The sequence below is a fragment of the Xiphophorus couchianus genome, chromosome 8, assembly GCF_001444195.1.
Source record: "Xiphophorus couchianus chromosome 8, X_couchianus-1.0, whole genome shotgun sequence".
Lineage (NCBI taxonomy): Eukaryota > Metazoa > Chordata > Actinopteri > Cyprinodontiformes > Poeciliidae > Xiphophorus > Xiphophorus couchianus.
This window is the reverse complement of record NC_040235.1, coordinates 3,611,048-3,633,637: the sequence shown is the minus strand read 5'-3', so window position 1 is coordinate 3,633,637 and position 22,590 is coordinate 3,611,048. Positions and strand designations below refer to the sequence as shown.

At 39.0% G+C, this 22,590-nt stretch overlaps 1 protein-coding gene across 1 annotated transcript; it reads right to left on the bottom strand.

The window, feature by feature from the left end:
* Window positions 1-11,469: 11,469 nt before the first annotated feature.
* cnn3a (calponin 3, acidic a) lies at window positions 11,470-22,073 on the bottom strand. The gene is made up of 7 exons (XM_028025682.1): window positions 21,897-22,073; window positions 16,467-16,588; window positions 14,315-14,381; window positions 14,063-14,200; window positions 13,836-13,952; window positions 13,553-13,699; window positions 11,470-12,314 (listed from the first exon to the last, which is right to left on the bottom strand). Exons 1-7 carry the CDS (start codon window positions 21,951-21,953, stop codon window positions 11,973-11,975), a joined length of 990 nt encoding a protein of 329 aa, XP_027881483.1. The 5' UTR covers window positions 21,954-22,073; the 3' UTR covers window positions 11,470-11,972.
* Window positions 22,074-22,590: the final 517 nt, after the last annotated feature.

The window sequence follows — 22,590 nt, the reverse complement described above, 5'->3', positions numbered from 1 at the left end:
GAGGGTCACAGATTGGCTGTGTATATATTTTTCAGTAAGAATACTTTCTCACAACAATCCAATGTGGGTGAAAGGTAAAGGTAATTTCATTGATATAGCACATTTTCAGCAACAAAGCAATTCAAAGTGCTTTACAGGAATTAAAAGGAAATACAAACAAAATAAAAACCAAAGAAAAAAGCAAAAGAAGAAAAAGAATCTAATATTGATCTAAAGTATGTAAACTAGATATTTCTGCTCAGAGTTGCTAAGTATCCTCTGGTCTAATTCCATTTCTGGAATTAGGAGTCTAAAAAGTAGTGTTGATCCAAAGTATATAAACTAGATAAACTAGGTGCTCCTATTCAGGGTTGGTAGATCAGTATAACTAAGTTTCCTCTGGTCTAATTCTTTTTCTGGGTTGGAAGAATAAGAGTCTAAAACGTAGTTGCTAAGGTAGTTTTTCTGGATTCTAAGTTTGTGGAGCTTTTCTGGGTTGCAATAGTAGGAGTCTCTCTGCATAATAATCTAAAAACTAATCTAGGAAGTTTAATATTGGTCTAAGTAGTGAGTACTCTACAGTTTCTAAATAAAATAAGCTAACAAAAACAGAGAAGCAGGGTAAAAATGAAACAACTTATTTGAATTGATTTATAGCTGCCATGAAGCCAATTCAAAACATTATCCTGACCAGGAGATCCGGAACAGTGAGCAGATTTAAAGTTTCCATTTTTGGCATCAAATAAATGTACATGACAGAGTATGAAGCATCTTTTCTCTGATCCTGGGGCAGAAAACTAGATCAGGACCCTGTTGTGGAAAATGAGTCATTTTATTTTCAGTCAGCAAAAACATACATGTGACATTTTGGTGGATTTTTTCAGATTATAATGTTTAGTCTATATAGAAGTGCGTATAGAGAACGCACTTCTATACAGATTGTCACTTTGAACACTGTGAGTACTTGCTTTTTTGGCAAATTCCAAGAACTTCTTCTTAAAACTTTCACTAAATTGAACAATATAGAAGTTGTGTAAGCGTCTCTCAGCCACCCTCAGTCTGATGGGAAACAGGCTCTCCAAGGTGATGAGGCCTTGGACAGCCTGCTCCTTGTTTGGTCTTTCAAATGTTCTTGTATTTGTTGATCCCCCTGTTCTTGCTATCAGCAACTACAGCAAATGTATATTCTGTGTAGAGACAGAAAGGTAAAAATGAAAGAAGATTTTACTAAAGTGGCTGGCCAGGAGAAGTTATTTGTCCTGTTTAAAAACGAGACCAACACATTTTAAACGTTTTATGGAATAAAACACATTTTTCCTTAAAATGACCTTCTCAGTATTACTGTCCACTGAATTGCCGCTTGCATTGTGCTGTTGACTTTACAGCAATCCATCACACCAAGCATGCATATAGAGACAGTGGAGAGGAAAATCTCCTCTTTAACAGGAACAAAGCTCCAGCAGAACCAGAACCCTGGTTCAATGGGAACAACCATTTCCCAAGACCACCTGGAGGGTTGAGAGCACAAAAAACAAACATGTAAAACAAAGAAACATAAACCAGTAGAACTTTCTATGTTAAAGAAAAGTAAAGAGTTTCGCAAGGTAATTTAGAAGAGAAACATAGTTAAGCAGATAAGCTAGAATCCAGTTTTCTACCATATAGGATGGAAGAGAGCACACACAGTTAGTCAACAATAAAAGCTCGGCTCTGTCTTTGAAAGAGACAGTATTAAACACTGACACTGATAACAGCCAATAATAAAAGGTAGTTTGTCCTCCAGTAGCCTAGGCCCATAGCAGCAGCATGACTGCAGAAATAAATCAAGTAGCTAAATACCAAAGCCAGCGCAACTACAAGCTTTATCGCAAAAAGTTTTAAACCTAGACTTGAAAGTATGAAGGATGTTTGCCTCACAGAGTAAAACTGGGAGCTGATTCCACAGGAGAGGAGCCTGATAACTGAAGGATCTGCCTCACCATTCTACTTTTAGAAATTGCAGGAACCAGCAGTAAACCTGCAGTCTGAGAGCAAAATGCTCTGTTAGGAACATATGGAAGCATCAGACCTGAGGGACGATGGAGTTTGATTATTGAGGGCTTTATATGTGAGAAGGAGAATCTTAAATTCAATTTTGGATTTAACAGGAAGTCAATGATGGGGAGCTACAATAAGAGAAATATTTCTTTTTTTTAAATTTTCATCAGATCTCTTGCTGCAGCATTTTGGATTAGCTGAAGGCTTTTAATTGTATCTGTGACCTTCTGTCTTCACAGAGTTAACTGCCATTTATTTTCCTCTGAAATATTGTCGGTCAGTGAGTGCAGCAGACTTGACTTAACATAAAACCAAGAAAATTATGGACAATGCTGACCGTCCTCTTCATGAGACTGTCTGTCAGAGGCTTCTTGAAATTCACTGTGACACACTATCTACTGTCTCCTTGAAGAATTTGAACTAATATGAGTTACAACAACATTTAATTTTCCTTTGGGACCATTAAAGTATATTAGAATGTTTATTTAAATTTGAACATTCAAATAAAAACCAAAAAACTAAAAAAAAGTAGATATAAACAACTACTATATAACTACTGTAGAAGTGTATCCCAACTGAGGCATAATATGTACAAACTTTAATAAATAGTATCTATTAATAAGAACAATAATTAAGAAACATGTTGTCTGTTCAGCTGGTGTTATTCTCAGAGGAATCATTGATTTATTTGGGTGAAAATGAAAAGGAGTCCCACAGAGCAGTCAGTGAGTCCAGTTGCATTCTTTAGAAACATGACAGGAGAAACCAGGCAACAGAGAAACCAAAGCGCTGGCTGGTCCTGCTGGCTGTAGCAAGCAGCTTTTATTATTGCTTTTTTCCAAACTCTGAGTTAGATGGAGAAAAGAGTCCAACTAAATCTTACATGATACTGATAACATGCGTGACTCACTTCCTCTCTCATATGTCCTATGATCCACAGTGATGGACTCAGATTGTTATGGTCTTGGAAAAAGCTGATCTTGACTTTTTGCTGAGTCACAAGTATCATGAAACATTTTCTGAATGAACTGGGCTGTGTGAGACAGACTGTGAATGCTAAGAGGAGAGGAACGCTCCGCTCTCTTCTAGCACGGCAAAATTCAACAAGTTTTTGTTTGATCCTGCTCTGTGTTGCTGAGCCTTTCGTACAATCAGCTGTTTTTTCTTAACTAAACACTTTTTCTTCTGTTGTACAGTATCTCATTTTTTTGATCATTTTCTTTATTTTATGTGTCTACAAACTTTATGTCACTTCGCTGCTCATAAACCTGAATTTCCCAACAGAAGGAAATAAACAGGATATTTTATATTAAAGGTGGAAAGTGAGTTATTCCTCTTCCTCCTGTTACATGAAACCACTGAGCGAAGTAATTATTCAGCGGTTCCTGAAACCACTGAACAATTCAGTGGCAGATTTCCTATTGTAGGAAGCTACATTAGGAAATCTAGTCAGATACAGTCTGACCAGCTTTTTAAGTACCAAACATGTGGAGAACAGTTTAATCTCAAAGTCAGTTAATATCAAATTCTGTCTTGAATCTAAACTTATCATACATCTTAGTGAGGTAGATTGTATGAATCATTTTGTAGAAGATGTCTTTAATCCTGTTAGTAATCAAAAATTCATTTGGAAGAATCCAGACCCTTTTCCATGAAATCCCATCTACAAATCTATCCCAGTAGATACCTGGACGTGTTAAAAGTTCATTCTGAAATATGGTTCATATGAGTTTGTCGTTACTTACAGGCAGGGGCACCGCCAGGAATCTTGGCAGCATAGGTGACAAAAAATGTAATTGGGGCCCCCTGCTGTTACAATTTCTTGAGTCTATTTGACCCATAAAAAGCAGCACAATTTTAAAGAGATGCAGCTGCATCACTTTCTTGTCATGACAGTTTGTTATGAGACAGATAATCTGTGAAAGATGAATCTCCTCCAGCTCCTCCCTGACCTACTACTGACGGCTAAAGATTAAGGAATTAAGTTGTTCTCAGATAATCTCTCAACATATTGACAGTCTTAACAAACATGTACTTTTCATTAATACAAGTTACATACTGCAGCTTTAATTTCACTGAGGATGGGACGGGTCAGGAGGGACGTGGCAACAGATCATTTAAATGCAAGCTAAGGCAGGAAAATCTGGACTGACAAGAGGCTGTTTTTTCATTATAATTTTATAAAGATTGTTTGAATTTCTGTCTCGAATAAATATATTGTTTTGCTGTGTAGTTGTAAAAAGAGTAATGAGACAGGAAAAATCTAGAAAACTGAACACAGTGTTGCTCACCATTTTCAGTGGGGAAAGGGTTAAAGGCTATTCTGGTATCGAGGTTAGAGCTGCTGCTGTCTGACTCATCTGTTGTTAAAGATACAGGTACAAGCTAAATATATGAATATGTTGGTAGATTTTTTTCCTTTGTTGTTTAAATGCTAGTAAAATGGAGGCAAACAGTCTGTAGCTAAGCTAACTATGCTAAATGGTTGATAATCTCACACAGTCTACCCACGTCTCGGAGAAAAACTGGGATATAAATTGACACTCTTGTCTTTTTTCGATCTCTCCTTTAGAAAACCTGACTTTATTATTTTTCTAGGTGGCATAGTAACTGCTACAGTCGTTCTTGTTCATTTAATTTTTACTGCTAAAAATAATTTTAAAAACACGATATAATTGATTTTGTAATTGACAGGGTCCCTTTTTTTCTATTTCTATGATAAAATTTTTTTTAAAACTATTCTGTGGAGAGCCCCCTGTCGGTCAGGGTTCCTTGGAATTGTCCTAACTTCCCCCCCCTTTTTACTGCGCCCCTGCTAACAGGATGATCAGCTAAACAAATTTTGCTACAGTTGTATTTTTTAGGAATGGATAGATAAAGTCATGGCCTTGAAAAAGTATAAAAGTATGTAACTGGGATGTTGTATCTTCTAAAGAATTCTGCATAGGTGGCATTCATTATTGAATCACTGGATGACCCAATATATGACATGTTTAAACCAGTACTCCAGAAATAGGGATTTGTTTTTGTACATAATGTTGCTATTATTCCAAATTAAGTAACTGTGAGGAGAGAAATTATGTTTGTAAATGAGGGACCATGAAAGAAAGGCCTTTTTAAAATGTGTGGTTAAAAATATAACATTCCATATTTAGGTTGGGAATTCTTGTTTTATCCAGCTAAGGAATCAAAATCCAGAAAGTTAAGACCACCATTTTTGTAAGAGTTCATCATAACCAATTTCTTCAGTGTATTCTGTTCTTCCATACAAAATTAAAAAGCATTTTTAACTTTTGTTAAAAATGCAGACACTGCAATTGTTTTTACAGTGTCCACATTAAGAAACAGAGCTGCATATTTCAACCTGGATACCTTCTGCATTAGTGAGCAAACTTCTACCTTTCTTTGATCTCACAGGAGCCACTGATTTATTTTATTTTTGGGTTTCGAGCATGATTGAATTAAATTTAGAGGTGCACCTTTTGTTTTGATCTTTGGTTACTACAACATCCAGCTAATAAACGTCTTCTTTTATAGGAAGCTATAGTAGAAATCTTAGAATTCTAAGAAATCTAAGATGTAGTTTTTATCAACTTAAGTCAGAGTAATCTAAAATATCCATAACTAGCCTAAGATTGTTTATGTGTCTATTGGACTTGAGTCCAGATTGTGTACCTTCAATAAAAGAGTCTAGTACCCTTTTCAATCTTCTAGAGAAGGTTGAGGCAAATATTTTTTGTAATTGGTATTAAGTAGGGATATTAGACATCAATTAACAATTAGGAAAATGTCTTTGCTAAGTTTAGGAAATAAAGTTATTAAGCCTTGAGTCATAGTGGTAGGAAGCTGTTCTATACACTTTAAAAAGACCAAGAATAGAAAGGAGGCTAGTTCTTCTGGCCATCAGTGACAGATGATTTGTTAGTTTTAAGTAGATCAGTTGCCTCCTTCATCACCTCCAGAGTAGCACTATTGCATAGATTCAACTCATCCTCAGAAACGTTTTGAATTGTTAGAATTCAGAAAAGCATCGTTTTTTTATAGCTCAGCATAAAACTGACGACTGTAACCAGAAATTAATAGAAATTATGTGTTTCGTTCAAAGCACAACTCAAAACTCATTTGTTCAACTTAGCCTTCTCACTATATTTTTTTACCTATTTGTGTTCTTGTAACAATATGTTATTGTTTAATATTGTGTTATATTTTGTATTTTCTTAATGTTGTTTAATGTTTCAATGTTGTAAAGTTTCTTTGGGTGTTTTGATAGGCGCCGTCAAATAAAATGCATTATTATTATTATTATGTTTTCCAGGCACATATTGTCATTTTATTGCATAATTTATAACAAATGAAGCTTCTACACACACACATATATATATATATATATATATATATATATATATATATTGTATATATATAATCTTCTCTAAAATAAGATATTGATAAGTTGTCTGGCTTTTAGTGAATCTAAATAATTGAGGTAATTCAAACTAACCTGTAGAAGATTTAACTTGAGACAGTAAGAAAAAATGTCTGTCTTTTAATTAGATGTGTAAATATCTGGTTTCAACCTTAGTTGTGTGAACACAGGTCGTTTACCCAGCCGGTCCACTGGTACATGTTTCACTTGGGCTTTTTTAATATACACTGCTCAAAAAAATAAAGGGAACACTTAAACAACACAATATAACTCCAAGTAAATCAAACTTCTGTGAAATCAAACTGTCCACTTAGGAAGCAACACTGATTGACAATCAATTTCACCTGCTGTTGTGCAAATGGAATAGACAACAGGTGGAAATTATTGGCAATTAGCAAGACACACTCAATAAAGGAGTGGTTCTGCAGTTGGGACCACAGACCACTTCTCAGTACCTATGCTGTCTGGCTGATGTTTTGGTCAGTTTTGAATGTTGGTGGTGCTTTCACACTCATGGTAGCATGAGACGGACTCCACAACCCACACAAGTGGCTCAGGTAGTGCAGCTCATCCAGGATGGCACATCAATGCGAGCTGTGGTAAGAAGGTTTGTTGTGTCTGTCAGCGTAGTGTCCAGAGGCTGGAGGCGCTACCAGGAGACAGGCCAGTACACCAGGAGACGTGGAGGAGACCGTAGGAGGGCAACAACCCAGCAGCAGGACCGCTACCTCCGCCTTTGTGCAAGAAGGAACAGGAGGAGCACTGCCAGAGCCCTGCAAAATGACCTCCAGCAGGCCACAAATGTGCATGTGTCTGCACAAATGGTTAGAAGCCGACTCCATGAGGATGGTATGAGGGCCCGACGTCCACAGATGGGGGTTGTGCTCACAGCCCAACACCGTGCAGGACGCTTGGCATTTGCCAGAGAACACCAGGATTGGCAAATTCGCCACTGGCACCTTGTGCTCTTCACAGATGAAAGCAGGTTCACACTGAGCACATGTGACAGACGTGACAGAGTCTGGAGACGCCGTGGAGAGCGGTCTGCTGCCTGCAACATCCTTCAGCATGACCGGTTTGGCAGTGGGTCAGTAATGGTGTGGGGTGGCATTTCTTTGGAGGGCCGCACAGCCCTCCATGTGCTCACCAGAGGTAGCCTGACTGCCATTAGGTACCGAGATGAGATCCTCAGACCCATTGTGAGACCATATGCTGGTGCGGTTGGCCCTGGGTTCCTCCTAATGCAGGACAATGCTAGACCTCATGTGGCTGGAGTGTGTCAGCAGTTCCTGCAAGATGAAGGCATTGAAGCTATGGACTGGCCAGCCCGTTCCCCAGACCTGAATCCGATTGAGCACATCTGGGACATCATGTCTCGCTCCATCCACCAACGTCACGTTGCACCACAGACTGTCCAGGAGTTGGCGGATGCTTTAGTCCAGGTCTGGGAGGAGATCCCTCAGGAGACCATCCGCCACCTCATCAGGAGCATGCCCAGGCGTTGTAGGGAGGTCATACAGGCACGTGGAGGCCACACACAATACCGAGCCTCATTTTGACTTGTTTTAAGGACATTACATTAAAGTTGGATCAGCGTGTAGTGTTATTTCACTTTAATTTTGTGTGTGGCTCCAAATCCAGGCCTCCATTGGTTAATAAATTTGATTTCCATTGATTTTTGTGTGATTTTGTTGTCAGCACATTCAACTTTGTACAGAACAAAGTATTCAGAGAATATTTCTTTCATTCAGATCTAGGATGTGTTATTTGAGTGTTCCCTTTATTTTTTTGAGCAGTGTATATCAAGCATTGTATGTATCTTTTACTGTCCAACTGATGTTCGTCTGTACAATATATCATGTTATGGAAGAATGTGATTAAAATGTTTCACACAATTAGGTCTATTCAAGGAGCTCTTCTAGTCTGTACTTCTTGTCTTTTCCTCGTAGCACTACTGAGCGTAAATACAGGTGATGGTCGCGACATGGTGGGAGTCCGCCCTGCAATCAATGGATCCGGTTCGCCCCTCCCTTCTTTTCTGTCCCAAGAAGGGAACACAAACGAAACCTTGTCTGCTGGTGTTGGTCAGACTGCCCCAGTCCACTGGTACATGGCAGCTGTAGCTTGCCATCATCAGTGTGTGAATGTTCCCTTTGAGATTTCAATTTGATATATGAAGGGCTTTATATATAAAACTGATTATTATTAAAGCCATGACAAGACACAAAATAAGTGATGCATTCAGGGCAAGCATAGGAGTAAGAAAGGAAGCTGTCCTCTTATTCTACCAGGGATCCAATAATTTGTAGTAGAGCTCCACCTTTTGGTAAATCATAGGTTCTAAAGGTAGACTGGAACTTCAAATACTTTCTTCTTTAATCACATGTGACCCTGTTGCTCCAGCAGTCTAATAAGTTAACAGATTAACCGTTCATGTCATCTGCATCTTGCTATGTGTTGTATGTATTTTGAAGACTATTGTTACCAGTAGTGAATAAATATTCTGGTTGGGTTTTTTTCCAAACACCATGAGTTACTAGACTCACCATGCCGAAAAGATCAGGTTGGGTTGCATTGAACAATTAGTTGAAGTGATATTAGTGTATTAAGATTATAATAATAGATTTAGATTTTAGAAACTTTTCTAGATATTGCCTCCGTTACTGAAGCATAAACTTAAACTCCCAGCACTATCATACAAGGTTTTCGATGAACATAAAACATTCTTAGATTAATCTGTGGTGGTTTGAATAAGTATAAACAAGGTATTGAACTGTGAATTTAAAAGTTTACAATTTTGAACCAGTTTAGTTCTCAAAGAGGCGCATAAACTGCCATCACCCAAAAGGGCAGAGCGCAGAGTAAAATCTGTCACTTCCATAGTGGAGGCCTTTAACTTAATCAGGACTACTTCCACTTATCTAAATTTTTCATAATATTCAAGATTAAAATTGAGCTAAGGTCAGGGTTGCTTGTTTGTCTTGTGACACACTGGTGACTTCTTGAGAATATACTGTCCTTGTTCTTCGATCCCCAGCCCTTTGTCTTCGTCTGCCACTTTATAAAAAGACACACAGCTCTTTTTCTCACTGTCTGACATTAAACCAAACTGAATTTTCCCGTTTTGTGTCCATTAACATCACCAAAAACCTTTAACGAGAGTAGTTTTTACATAGTTTTATAGAGTCAGAGGTTTTAAATCATTTCCACAGTATTTGGTAGAATTGCTGTCTGACTGGGCTGCACAGTGGCGCAGTTGGTAGCACTGTTGCCTTGCAGCAAGAAGGTCCTGGGTTCGATTCCCGGCCGGGGTCTTTCTGCATGGAGTTTGCATGTTCTCCCTGTGCATGCGTGGGTTCTCTCCGGGTACTCCGGCTTCCTCCCACAGTCCAAAAACATGACTGTCAGGTCAATTGGTTTCTCTAAATTCTCCCTAGGTGTGAGTGTGTGTGTGAATGGTTGTTTGTCCTGTATGTCTCTGTGTTGCCCTGCGACAGACTGGCGACCTGTCCAGGGTGTACCCCGCCTCTCGCCCGGAACGTAGCTGGAGATAGGCACCAGCAACCCTCCCGACCCCATTAGGGACAAGGGTGAACAGAAAATGGATGGATGGATGGATGCTGTCTGACTTGGGATCAAATGTTTCGGGTTTCTGACAGAAAGAATTCAGGCCCGTTTTTCCTGTCAGAACTAAGTCAGGTTTTCACATCAGGGATTTGTGATGACCACTCCAACACTTTGACTGTGTTGATCTTAAGCAACATTGTAGGAGCCATAGGTACATTTTTGTTACTCTGCTATTTGAAAAAGATAAGCATCTGTAATTGTATTGTGTTTAAGCTTATTACATTGGTTATTGACTAATTAGTTTTTGAAAGATGAAAGTACTTGCTCATTGTAGAAGTCTGGCACCTTGAGAGTAACACAATCTTTTGACCGTCACTTTCAATTTCTTTTGAATCTGTTTGTTATTTTTATTTCCTTTTAAGGTCAGTAAAGACTTAAAGATGACCGTCGGATTCAAGACCTCTTTTTTTTTAGAAGAAATGTGTCGCTTACGAAAGAGCTTTAAGGGGCTAGACTAGTGAGAGCTTGCCACACTTACAAACATAATACTGTTTTTAAAATGTTGTCTTGTCTGATTTTACAGCTTTTTCAATTATATCAGATAAGAAAGCAGGAACTGGCCAAGGTTCCTGTGGAAAGGGATGTTTGGGATTCTCTGTTTAGGCTGTTCCCTCTGGGACTAGATCCAGGGTAAGTTGAAGATAGTGGATTGATATCTAATACTCTTAAAAACATATAAGAAAGACTATATTATAGAATAATCCAATTGTTCCTTTTCAGAGATCAGCTATACCATTTTGACATTTAAAAGGAGCCACTGAATAAATTGGTGAGCAACAAACTACTAATTTAATAAAATACTTTACTTTCAAACACTAAGATACTGAACCATACCAGCCTGTGTAACTAGCAGGTTTCTATTAATTTACTGAGTTTGTACCCTTAATACCTACATTTTGCTAACTGTCTAATGGAGATGCTGAAGTCACAGAGTGGAAAGAAATTCCCTATTTTTTCATCAGCGGGCAAGAAAAGACCCACCCACAACAAACGGGTTGTAAATTCTTTGTACAACTGAACCATTACAATTTCCCTCCAATCAGGGAGATTTCATTGTTATAGAACTAGTGTAATGCAGTGAAGCTTGTTCCCAATCAGAATTTGGAGAAACAAAAACAATGGAAACTGGAAGAACGTGTCTACAGACAGACTAGTTTGGATTTTTATATTATCATTAAAATAGATTTAACTTTTGGACTCTACATATATATTTTCCTTGATGTTCAGGAGGATCTTTTTTCAACAAACATGTCTAAGCAAAAACATTGTGTGTAAGTACAACACACAGAGGAATGCTGGTTAAAACAATTAAAAACTTTATTGAAAGATATTTTAATTCTTGACCATGAAATATTAATTATAAAGTCACTATAATAAACACATTTTGGTCCTATAAGAAAAAGATAGAAACATAATATAATGCAAAATAATGTCTGGCTGTAAAATATTAACCATCCCATAATTATTAGCATTCGGGTGCTTATTACTGAGGAATAACAATCCTGTTGTTTTGAATAACCATAGTTGGAATGTAACTTCAGCAGTAGAGATGAACTAATGGCAAACAAAAGATTTAACAATATATACTGTATGGATCAGCTTTCATCCTGAAAATAAATACAGGACATTAACAAATTCACTTCATATAAATGGTCCATACATCAGAGTTACAACAATAAAACATCCTTCAAAAAGTAAGAATGGAAAAGATTACTTTTCACATAACTATGTCTATTTGTCATTCTTTAATAGTACTAAAACCTGTTACTTCTGCTGCTCAGCATCTCGTTCAGGAAGGAAGACAAAACATTTCTTCTTTGCTTCAAGAGTTGAAAAAACTCTTGAAGCAAAAGTCTGCTTTGTTATGTGGGATAAAATAATACTGCTTTACACCTAAATCTCTGTACTAATAGTCAATGTTGGGATCATTATAGTGAGAGTTGTAGTCGTCATGGTAACCTGTGTGGTACTCCTCTTCCTGAAATTCAACCTGATAATCACTGTCACTGATTTCTGAACCATTTGTACCGGTGCCCTGGCTGCCATTCTTGTGAATAACTGGTTCTGTTGGAGGGGCGCAGTACTTGGGGTCATAAACTTGCCGGCCCAGACCGTACACGCTCATGCCCCTCTGAGATGCCACCTTGTTGGTACCCATCTGGAGGGAGATGGTGGAGTTGTCAAGTGGCTGCAGCGCCACCTTCTGATCAAAGATGTCTCTGCGGGTACCAGGAGCCGACATGCCTGCCTGTCAGACATCACATTACGCCATGATTATTGTAATTTGCTGTTTATGTCCTACACTGAGAGTGCTTAGATACTTGTCCTTAATCAGATCATCCTCATTAAGAATATCAGTTCAAAAGCAGAGAAAAAATGATAAGACTATGGCATTCATGCCAGTGATATATTAGAATAAGATATGGTTGACACAGACAAAAAATTTTTATTTATGAATTCTCAGCAAATCCTAAATAAAAGCATGAGTATGTTTAGTTACTGTAATGTTACAGTATCCAGTTTTATTTCTACCTTTCTTGTTTCACACTTGTGATTTTTTTTTTTACAGCGACTCTTTAAATCTCTGGAACAATCCTCTTTCTGAAGGCCTCAAAAACTTCTCTGGATCTCACTGTAAACGGTGCATCAAACTATCATCGTGTGTTTTAGGCTGCGTTCACTGCAGCTTGAAGTTACCCAATTCCGATTTTTTTGTCAAATCAGATTTTTTTGCCTTGGCCATTCACACTTACAAACATATGCGACCTGTATGTGTTTTTCAGTGTGAACGGGCAAACAACCTGAAAGTGTCACAGTTACGCAGTAGAATAACGTCAGCGTTCTCAGCCTCCTGCCAACCGCCATAAGAAGGAGAAGCGCTCAGTGTTTGCTGAAGTAAACATGCTAACGGTGGAGCATCCACCGTTAGCATCGGCAGCAGCTCTACTCTGAGTCCCTCCCGGATAACCGAGCTTCTCACCCTATCTCTAAGGGAGAGCAGAGACACCCTACGGAGAAAACCCATTTACACAGTTGAAGTTGTTGTCCAACCAGAGGCAGCATATTAACTTAATCCTCATTATAGTCAGTCAGGGTTGTTGTTTATCTTCACGCTGGCACTATCAGAACAAAGAAGAGTGACATTTGTCGAGTACCAGTGATAGTGACCAGTGACCTGGACATTAGGTCACATTTGAATAGGATATGTATCAGATACCTAAGTGGCCTGGGTCACATTCAAAAAGAAGCTGACCTGTGTTGTTCAGACTGTCATGAAAAGGTCAGATACAGGTTGCATTACATTACAAACAAAATCGGAATTTGGTCACTTCAAGCTGCAGTAACCCTAACCCTTTTTTAACTATATTGTTTGAATTTCTCAGTGATATAAACCAGTGGATTTTATGAGAACTCCATCTCTGTGACATCATGTAACAACTAAAAAGAATTATCAAAATTGAGGTGCAAACAACAGTAAGGTCTAACCTGGCTGGCTCCTTTGTTGGTGCCCATCTGCAAACTGATGGTGGTCTGGTCATACGGCTTATCAGTGTGGGTCTTTGGGTCATACAGATGTCTTCTGGTTCCATATGCTGTCATTCCAGCCTGACTGGCACACTTGTTTGTTCCCATCTGAGGATAAAACAGAAAGATGGCCTCTCAAACTCACATCACTTAATTCTCTAGAATAAACATGGAGATTTAGTTTAGAAATAAAAGAGATGTCTGTCTCAGCAAAGACTGAAAACTTATAGGCTGAGACAGTTACCTGGAGCCCAATGACACACTGCCCAGCCTTGATCTTCTCTTCATCAAACTGCCGTGCTTGTTTGTCTGCATATTTCACCCCAATATCAATCTTTGTGTCCATGCCTTTTGTCTTTGCCTGATAGACCCAACAGAACAGAGCCAGGACTAATTCCTCATGAGTTCAATCATTCACAAGCAAAATTCTGCTCAGAACAAAGAATTCATTAGCAATGCATCTGAACTTACCATGCTGGCCAGTGCCAGCAGTGTGGTCTGTACTTGAGTCATGTTTCCATTTTCAAACAGGTCATTGGCCTCAAAGATATCAGTAGGCTTTAGGCCGTAGGTCAGGATTGCTTTGATGAAATTCCCAAGGTTTTCAAGCTGCAGAAATCAACATGGAGGGGAAAAAAACAACCAAACAAAACAACAAACACTTGTTTTAATGTTTTGACAAGAAACAGAAGACATTCAGGTAATATTAGAGAGGAGTCTTACCTTGTGCCAGTTCAGCTGGGAGTGGTTAATTTTCTTAACTGTGCCAGGCTGCAGCTTATTTATTAATCTAAATGGAACAAGACAGACTTGAAAATACTAACTATTTTTTGAGGTTCTGTAGTCAAACACTGAGTGACAACAGGCTCACTGATACACATTCCCATCACTTCAGAGTACATAACATTAGCATCCATCCATCCCTCCATTTTCTTCCGCTTTTCCAGGGTCGGGTCGTGGGGGTTACAATTATTATAGTTGATACGGCGGCGCACAGAGTTCCTGGGATAAAGCCTCATTTTAATATCTATTAGGCTGATTTAGGCATTAATTCAGTGCTACATTCACAGCTCAAGTACAGCTCAACTGAAGCGATGGCTGGATCTCGTATGACTTAAGGTTTCACCAGTAGGTCACAGGAGGTGGTCATGGTGACCTTGAAGGAGGTCAGCATGCGGACTTACACTGTGGCTTATATTGTTCACACAGGAGTTCACAAGAAGGGCTTGAAATTACCACAATGGTTAACACTCAGGCAAAGAGTGAGTGGCAACCAGCTCCTCATATCCAGGATGTAATAAGGCTTGAGGAGCTGCAGGTGTACAGCCTCACCTGTAGGGAATCAGCCCTCAACCTGCAACTGGTTCATTTTGTCATCCTCTGGTGGCTACCTACTACACCCCAGTTCCTTGACAGGCTATGCTAAACACAGTTGTGTTACCATAGCAACTGTCAACAACACCACAATATGTTTCAAGATCCAACGTCAAAAAACACTCAAAAACTTCCCACACAAAGAACAGACCCTTCAATCTGTTAAAGTTTTGTTTTTAGGCTTGATGTTTATTTTGCAACTAATATTAATGTGATTGCTGTGGCAGATTAGCTACAGCTGCTTTTAGCTAATCTAACGCAGAGGTGGTTGATTAGCCAATTTAAACACCTGCTTTGTCAGAGTTGGTGTGTTGGTTATCTTTTTTTATGTTGTAGCTGAACCAAAGCATACCAAATTTCACATCACATCTACCTGGTGAGGTTGTCAAAGTCAAGCAAAAATAACCCTTATCTGTGAAATCGGTGCACCCACTAGTTTAAGGTCAAACTTATAATACTAATGGCTGCATCAATACAGGAACTGCATGATTTTGAGCTGTCAGAAATTCTAATTTCTCCAAGTGCCCACCTGCTGGCCAGTTACACACCATCCCCCCAAAACAAAAACTTTCCCAGTAAATCATAATCATTGGAAACCTGATACTCTGTGGATTCCTCTGGAAACAAAGTGATAGCTGTCACTGATAAAAACTGAAGTTGTTTATTTTTTGTTGTTTTATGTTTATCTATTGCTTTCTCTTTCTTCACCTTCAAATTAATTTCTGTTTAGTGTGTCTCTCTGGCACCACCGAGCAGCGATACTGCAGAACCTGACATTGGTGCTTTAACTTGACTATAATTACACTGTGTTGATCTTCAATCAGGCTTCCCTGATGTTAGGAAGTCATGTGTGCTAAGAACATCAGCACCAATAACAGCATCTCAACATAGATTAAGTGGAATCTGGGAGAGGGGCCCAGTTTAATTGGCCAGCTTAATCGGTGACAATTGTAATTTGCTGAGATGTATTTATGAACAAACAAAGCTCAAACATAAAGATTACACTCACAGCATCAGATTGTAGCTATGGTATGGTATTCGGGAATTTTACTTCCACAAGTCAACACACATTTTTAGCCTGAATGCAGCATTTCATGTCTTAACTTTTAGTATTTGTGCTTACATTTTCAGACTGAAAACAGGCCTTTTTGGAAAGGCAAAGGCTTACTTGTGACTTGCGAAAGAGTGACTAGGTCTTACCTCTACTCACATCTGATTTGTACAGAGGAAGAACACAAAAGGCTCTATACTTTATCAATGACATCTGCTTTCTGTTTGGTCAGTATGATTTGCCACATACAAATCGTTTTAGAGTCGGAGGCTGCACTCAATCTGACAGTCAGATGAGTGATTTCTACCTAATCAGAGGATTTGCAAAATCAAAGCAGCCTTCTTCATTCTGCGTAGATATAGTGAAGATCTGCAGAAAGCTTAGATGAGTCACCCCAAGTCCTCATGTTCTGCCTACAGTCTGCCATAAAAACTCACAAACAAAACTTACTCGCAAAGAATGACTCCATCCTTCAAACCTTTCTGGAAGTTTTCTCCTATAGCCATCCCTGTTACATCCTCGATCCAGAAGCGCAGCTCCTCCTCCTTCTGGGGGTCATATTTTTGAGCAATCTAAAAAAATGAAAACATTTTCAAAACTTCTGCAAAACTAGTTTTTAGTAAAATGAAGTTAACTTGTGAAAGGTATTGCTAAGTTATGGAAGAATATCAGTCTTCAAGAAACCCATTGGTGATTCCAGTTAAACCAATCAGTTCTCTCCTTTGTGAGAGAACTGATTGCTAAATTTCCAGATGTAAACAATAACATTCAAGGGCTCCATAATATCTCATAAAGAAAAGCTGAACTAATGACAGTTTTAACGGCACAGACCTGCCCACTCTGGTGTGTTTTGGAGCAAGATATAGGGATGGTGACCTCTGGATGGCCTAAAAATTTCATTTTTAATGTCTCAGACACCAAAGCAGCACAAAAGAAAATTTTAACAGCACAAACCTGAACAAACGGAGTACTAACTACTCAGTCTATTTGCTGAAAATTCTCATATGGGTGGGCAGATCTAGCCAGACTTTGTTCACTACAAAAACAAAAATGCAGTGGGGGCCCCAACCACTGGGGTTAGCAAGTTTTCTGGGGGAAACCCTGTTTAATCATATAAAGAAACAGCTCAGCACCCCCTGCAGCATGACAGGAAACTCCAAAGTGGCACCAAAAACAAAGCAAAATAATGATTCAGCTATTACAGAACTGAGTACTGAAATAACTACAACAGAATCCTGAGTTTTGGAAAGAGGAAAGAGAAATGATCTTGAGGCATTAAGAGCCCCTACACTGACTGTGGGACAACTGGATCTCCACTAGCCTCAAAGCAGCCAAAGATAATTATCCTCTTCATATCTAGAAAGAATATTATCAGACAACGTAGACGCTGATAATATCATTCCTTCTGTCTTCTAGTGACATGAGCCAGAAATATGCTGATTTAAATGTAGTACTTGTGTGTTGATCTTTAAATGTGCCAGCTGGCTGCTAACAATGACATTTTTCTTTGAAATATTTGCATAACTATTATGAGCCAAGGTATGCTGTCAGAACACCATGACTGGAGCCCATCTCCTCTTTTCTCCGAGTTATTTGTAACTCACACACACCCAAAATAATGTGTGCTACATACTGAAAAATCCCTTTCACTGTGTAATAAAGGGATTAGCAGCTCACTAAAACGGGGACTGGATTATTCTGCTAGACACCTGCTGTGGAGTTAGCTCCTATGCAGTTTATCATTTGAGTAGAAAAGTTCTAGTAAACAGAGGAACTGTCTCAATGCAGACACTAGTGGAGAATTGATCTTCCAGTGATCTAAAGGCTTTTTCTGCTCTGATTCTCTTTGTTGAGGCTCTAAAACAGGAGTGTCAAGCTCCAGTCTTCAAGGGCCGCTGTCCTGCAGGTTTTAAATGTGTCACAGGTACAAAACACTGGAATGAAATTTTTTAATGACCTCCTCCTTGTGTAGATCAGTTCTCCAGAGCCTTAATGACCTAATTATTCTATTCAGGTGGTGCAGCAGAGGCACATCTAAAAGTTGCAGGGCAGTGGCCCTTGAGGACTGGAGTTTGAGACCTGTGGCCTAAAATGATGATCTAACACAGTTTTATTTGCCTTTTAAATCATTAAATGCTGAAGAAACTTCAACACCACTGGTCCACAGGGCTCTAAACTCAAGAACTCAGGAGTTATTAGGGGCAGGGGCAGGCTCAGGCCCAGCGGCATGGGCAGGCATCGGGGGGCATTGCCCATTACAGAGTCAGCCATACCCCCCTAGCCTTCCACCCCAGGACTGGAAACAGTTTTTTATCCCAGTGGCCAACTTGTCATATCAAACCATATCCTGATTTGACACAGTTGGGAATCCTGCACTTCCCATATTTGTGCCCGTTGTTCCACACACTTTTTTCAGCCTTTACAACAGCTTAATCTATTGTTAACATGTCACAACATATTTGTCCGAACCGCCTTTTAACGTAACACGAGCCCTAAAGATGTTTGCATGGTTTTACACCTGTGTGGCAGCAACAGAGACATGCTGCTGCTGTGCTGAGTGTGTGTTAGACTCATAGCCGCAAGCCAGCAAAAGAAAAAGAACTTTGTACAGTCCCTCCCCACCCCCAAACCAACCGAGTGAGTTGAGTAATTCTATTGGATGCAGCCAATGGCAATATATCATGTTAAGCTTCTTAGCAAGAATAGGCTACTGATTTTGTTATCTATGTCAGTGGTCCCATATCCAACATTGTCTTGGCCTGATTGCCGCAGCTTGTGGGGTTTTCCTGACTGGGAGCGAGAACGCAGCCTGTTGAATGTGACAGGTAGCCAATCAGAAAGCGCCGCAACGTAAGCATGTCATCCCAAACAGTTGACATGGCAACTGAGAGTCCGGTGGACATCGGATTTGATATGTGAAAATGTTTATTACTATATATAAAGGTCATTTTTATATATGTTTATTTTATGTGGTTATGTATTCAGTTAAATTGTTAACTACGAAAAAACATAACTCACCTCCAAATCATAGTGCAGCAAATAGAGCGGCTGCTCCCGCCGCCTTTTATCAAAGGCCTTTTCTTTTTGTTACGTCTTTTATCACTTAAAATGAGTCCACAAACTATCACAACTACTTCTACATCGTCATCCGTGTTTGATTATTCTAAATTCACGTATGGTATGTTGGGGATTTTACTGGATTTTCTTCTGGAATCGGTTCTGTGGTGTGTTGCTCCTGCCGTGTGGCTGGACTCACGGACCGACCGAACCTGTTGGACTTTTATCGGCTCTGTGGTCACAGAGGTTTGGAAAATCGGCCGACAATCCTTAAATTGTGTGAACCAGACCTAAAACTCACAAGCTCCACTCCTCTCATTTCGTCTGGACCACTGCCCTAACGCTCTCTGATGCTAGTTGCTATGGTAACGTTTGCATATCCCTTCAAAATAAGATACAGATGCACCACAAAAACAAACATTTTACTTTCCTGAAAATTTTAACTCACGATAACGGCTAATGGAGCCCTGAGCTTGTTTCTCTGCAACCAGACGGTCCATCTGGGAGAGATGAGAGACAATGAGACCCAAAGTGTTGCTGATGCACAGGGTGCTTGGTCTCTACGTGGTGAAGCAGTTTGAAGCTTCATTGCTTCATTAACGAGCCGGTCACCACATCATGCAGAGCGAGGTTGGTATGTGGGATAAATCCATTCTCCTGTCTCTTCTCTGGGCCTTTTCCCTTTGTAAAGAAACTTTCCAAATACATCTGATCTGTTTCTTACTCATTTTGCTGCTTGTGGGCTCAATGTTGGCGCGCAAGATGTAACTGAGAGAATCCGGTTAAAGGATTTTAAAATAAAAGATCCTCCAGACTCAGATAATACATAAAACGGAAATATTGAATTATTTCTTGTGCGGCCCGGTACCAATTCGGTCCGCGGCCCGGGGCTTGGGGACGACTGCTCTATGTTACAAAGTGGACAGTAGGTTACATTTACTTGAGTAACCTTTTGGGGAAAAAAGTACTTATAAGAGTAGCTTTAATGCACTGTAACGTTTTCCTTTTCTTGAGTAATATTATTATTACTACTCTTACTTGAGTAGTAGATTGATTATGCATTTAAAGAAATACACTTCAGAGACTGAAAACATTAGGTTCTTAGATTTCTGCAATGTATGAGCTAATGTTTATGCAAGTTTGAGCATAAGTGCTCAACATTTTATACATGTCATCCTTATCATTTATTTTGTATCAATAAACATAGTTATTTTATTTGAACGGTTTGTTTATCTATTTATATTAAAATAAAAGCTCATTTACTCTGCCCCCCAAATTAAGCCAATGCCCCCCCTGCTAAATTTTTCTGGAGCCGTGGCTGGGTGGGCTACATGGATTTCTAATTTTATCATGATATTTTGTAGAACTATCATGACATCAATCAAAGTCAGGGCTAACCCGAACCCCAGAGGGAAAGCCTGGGTTACAATAAATGTCCACTTCTAGTCACAGATAAAAGTACAGCAAAAAAAAATCACAAGAAAGTATCATATTTTATTATTTATTTACTTATTTCAAAAAGTGGAACTCATATTCTAGATTCTTTACACATCAAGTAAAATATCTAAAGTTTGATTTATTGTAATTTTGATGATTATGGCTAACAGAGGATGGAAACAAAAAAACAGAGTCTTACAAAATTGAAGATCAATAAAAATGTTATTTTCAACAGATACGTCAGATTTTTGAAAACTATGACTTTCTTTGTTCTCAGTACTTGATTGGGACTTCTTTTTCTTGTGTGAATTACTACATCAATGCAGCGCAGAATAGAGAAGATCACCCAGTGGTTCTACTGAGGTGTTCAGGAGGTCCATGTTCCCATAGGGTTAAAGGTCAGGCCAGCTTGCTGGCTAATCAAGCATGGTATACAATTATCATTGAACCAGCTTGTGGTACCTTTAGCAGCGTGGGCCATATCCATATCAGGTTGCAGGTATCTCTGTTGCTGGTTTACTTTTTATGTAAAAAGTTTACTTAACTTTTTATTAAGATGTTTTATTTAAAATTGTTTTATCGTGTTTTTATTTTCTGACACATTTCCCTCTATGTTAAATTAATTTACAAAATGCTTTTTGAAATGAGTGACCACAATTATTGAACTTAATGAAATTCTGCATTTTCATCCAACAGTCATCTCATCTTCTGAGACAGTCTGAAAAGCTGCAAACAGTATTATCAGAGATGCAATAAGTTTATAGCAGATGTGCGAATGATCTAATTATCTGACTGTTAATTGCAGCAATCAACATTATTAGCAGAAACAGAGGGCCCAAAAACCAAATTTCGCTTAGGGCCCTATGGATGCTTGGGCCGGCCCTGGTCGGCGTGAAACCAGTCGGACACAGCAGATCATAGCAGGAGGGCCCAGGAGGGCCCAGGAGGGCCCGGCTCCTCCTCAAAAACCGTCCAGTGTGACGCAGTGCTTCCAGTATCAATCTGCTCCCTAAGGAGCTTTCATGTTCTGATTTTTTTTAAAAAGCTCAAAAATGGAACATATCAGAGAAAACCCAATTTTCCATCTCCCTCCTCTCTTCCTTCGCCTTTCTGTGGGCCTCAGGTCATTCCAGCCTTTTAAAGCTGTTCTCAAGCACCGCTTGTGGTCACGATGGAAACTTAAACTGGTTGGAACTGGAGACAGAAACTCGTGGAGTTCGAAAAACTTCGGAGAGTTTGGGTTTGTCCCTGCTACAAACTTTAGAAGCTAAAATGTTTGAAGGCTGTTGTTTTTCTACCATAAATATCTCCTTGCACAACAGAGTAACTACGCAAGCAAATTAAAAAGTTTTTAACAAGCGAGTGTCGAAGAAAGGAAGCACTTACTCTGCTTTTAACTTCAGCAGACAAGCCGTAGGCAGGTCCTTTATTAAAATAGGTCATTTTCTGCTCCTAATCCCAAATACAGAAGCAGAAAGAACTGAAGAAAATCTGCGGTCCAGCAGAGCAGCGGAAACAAAGCAGAGCTGAGGAGGACAGAGGAGAGCTGGCAGAAAGGACGTGGTGAAAACGAGCTGACGTCACAAAACAGCCAATCAGATACTTTTTACTGCTCTCTTCTGTACATCTGTGTTTTATATTACAACTATAAGAATATACAATCAACACCATAACGTATACACTATGCTCAAAGTACATACAGCAAAACAACCCCAAACAAAAACCAGTAAAGATCAAAAATGAAAACTTGTATACAGCATTAAAGTTCAGGACAATACATTAAAGTACAAATGGTTTTTTTATTATGTCTTTAGAAAAAAAAAAGACGTCAGCTGAAAATAATTTCGACTTCAAAAAAAAAAGGACTCAGGCAACAAATTTATGTTTGGCTAAAATTTTAGCATTAAATTAAACATTAAATATACAAATGTCACATATGAGAACATTCTTTATCCTTTAGTTGTTGTTATGGTCACTAATAAATACACCAAATGTAACCTCTTGGATGGGTATATCTGTTAAATAAACTCCATGAACCAGATAAACTGATGAAGATCCAATTAAAAGGATTGTACAATCC

Bases quoted from the DNA above. Each gene is read 5' to 3' on its own strand.
- cnn3a (XM_028025682.1), bottom strand. From the start codon at position 21,953: ATGACCTATTTTAATAAAGGACCTGCCTACGGCTTGTCTGCTGAAGTT. The intron at 13,700-13,835 runs GTAACTGTCTCA...TTTTATCCTCAG, and splicing joins AGTGTGTCATTGGGCTCCAG to ATGGGAACAAACAAGTGTGC. The intron at 12,315-13,552 runs GTTAGACCTTAC...GATGTCTGACAG, and splicing joins CCAACAAAGGAGCCAGCCAG to GCAGGCATGTCGGCTCCTGG.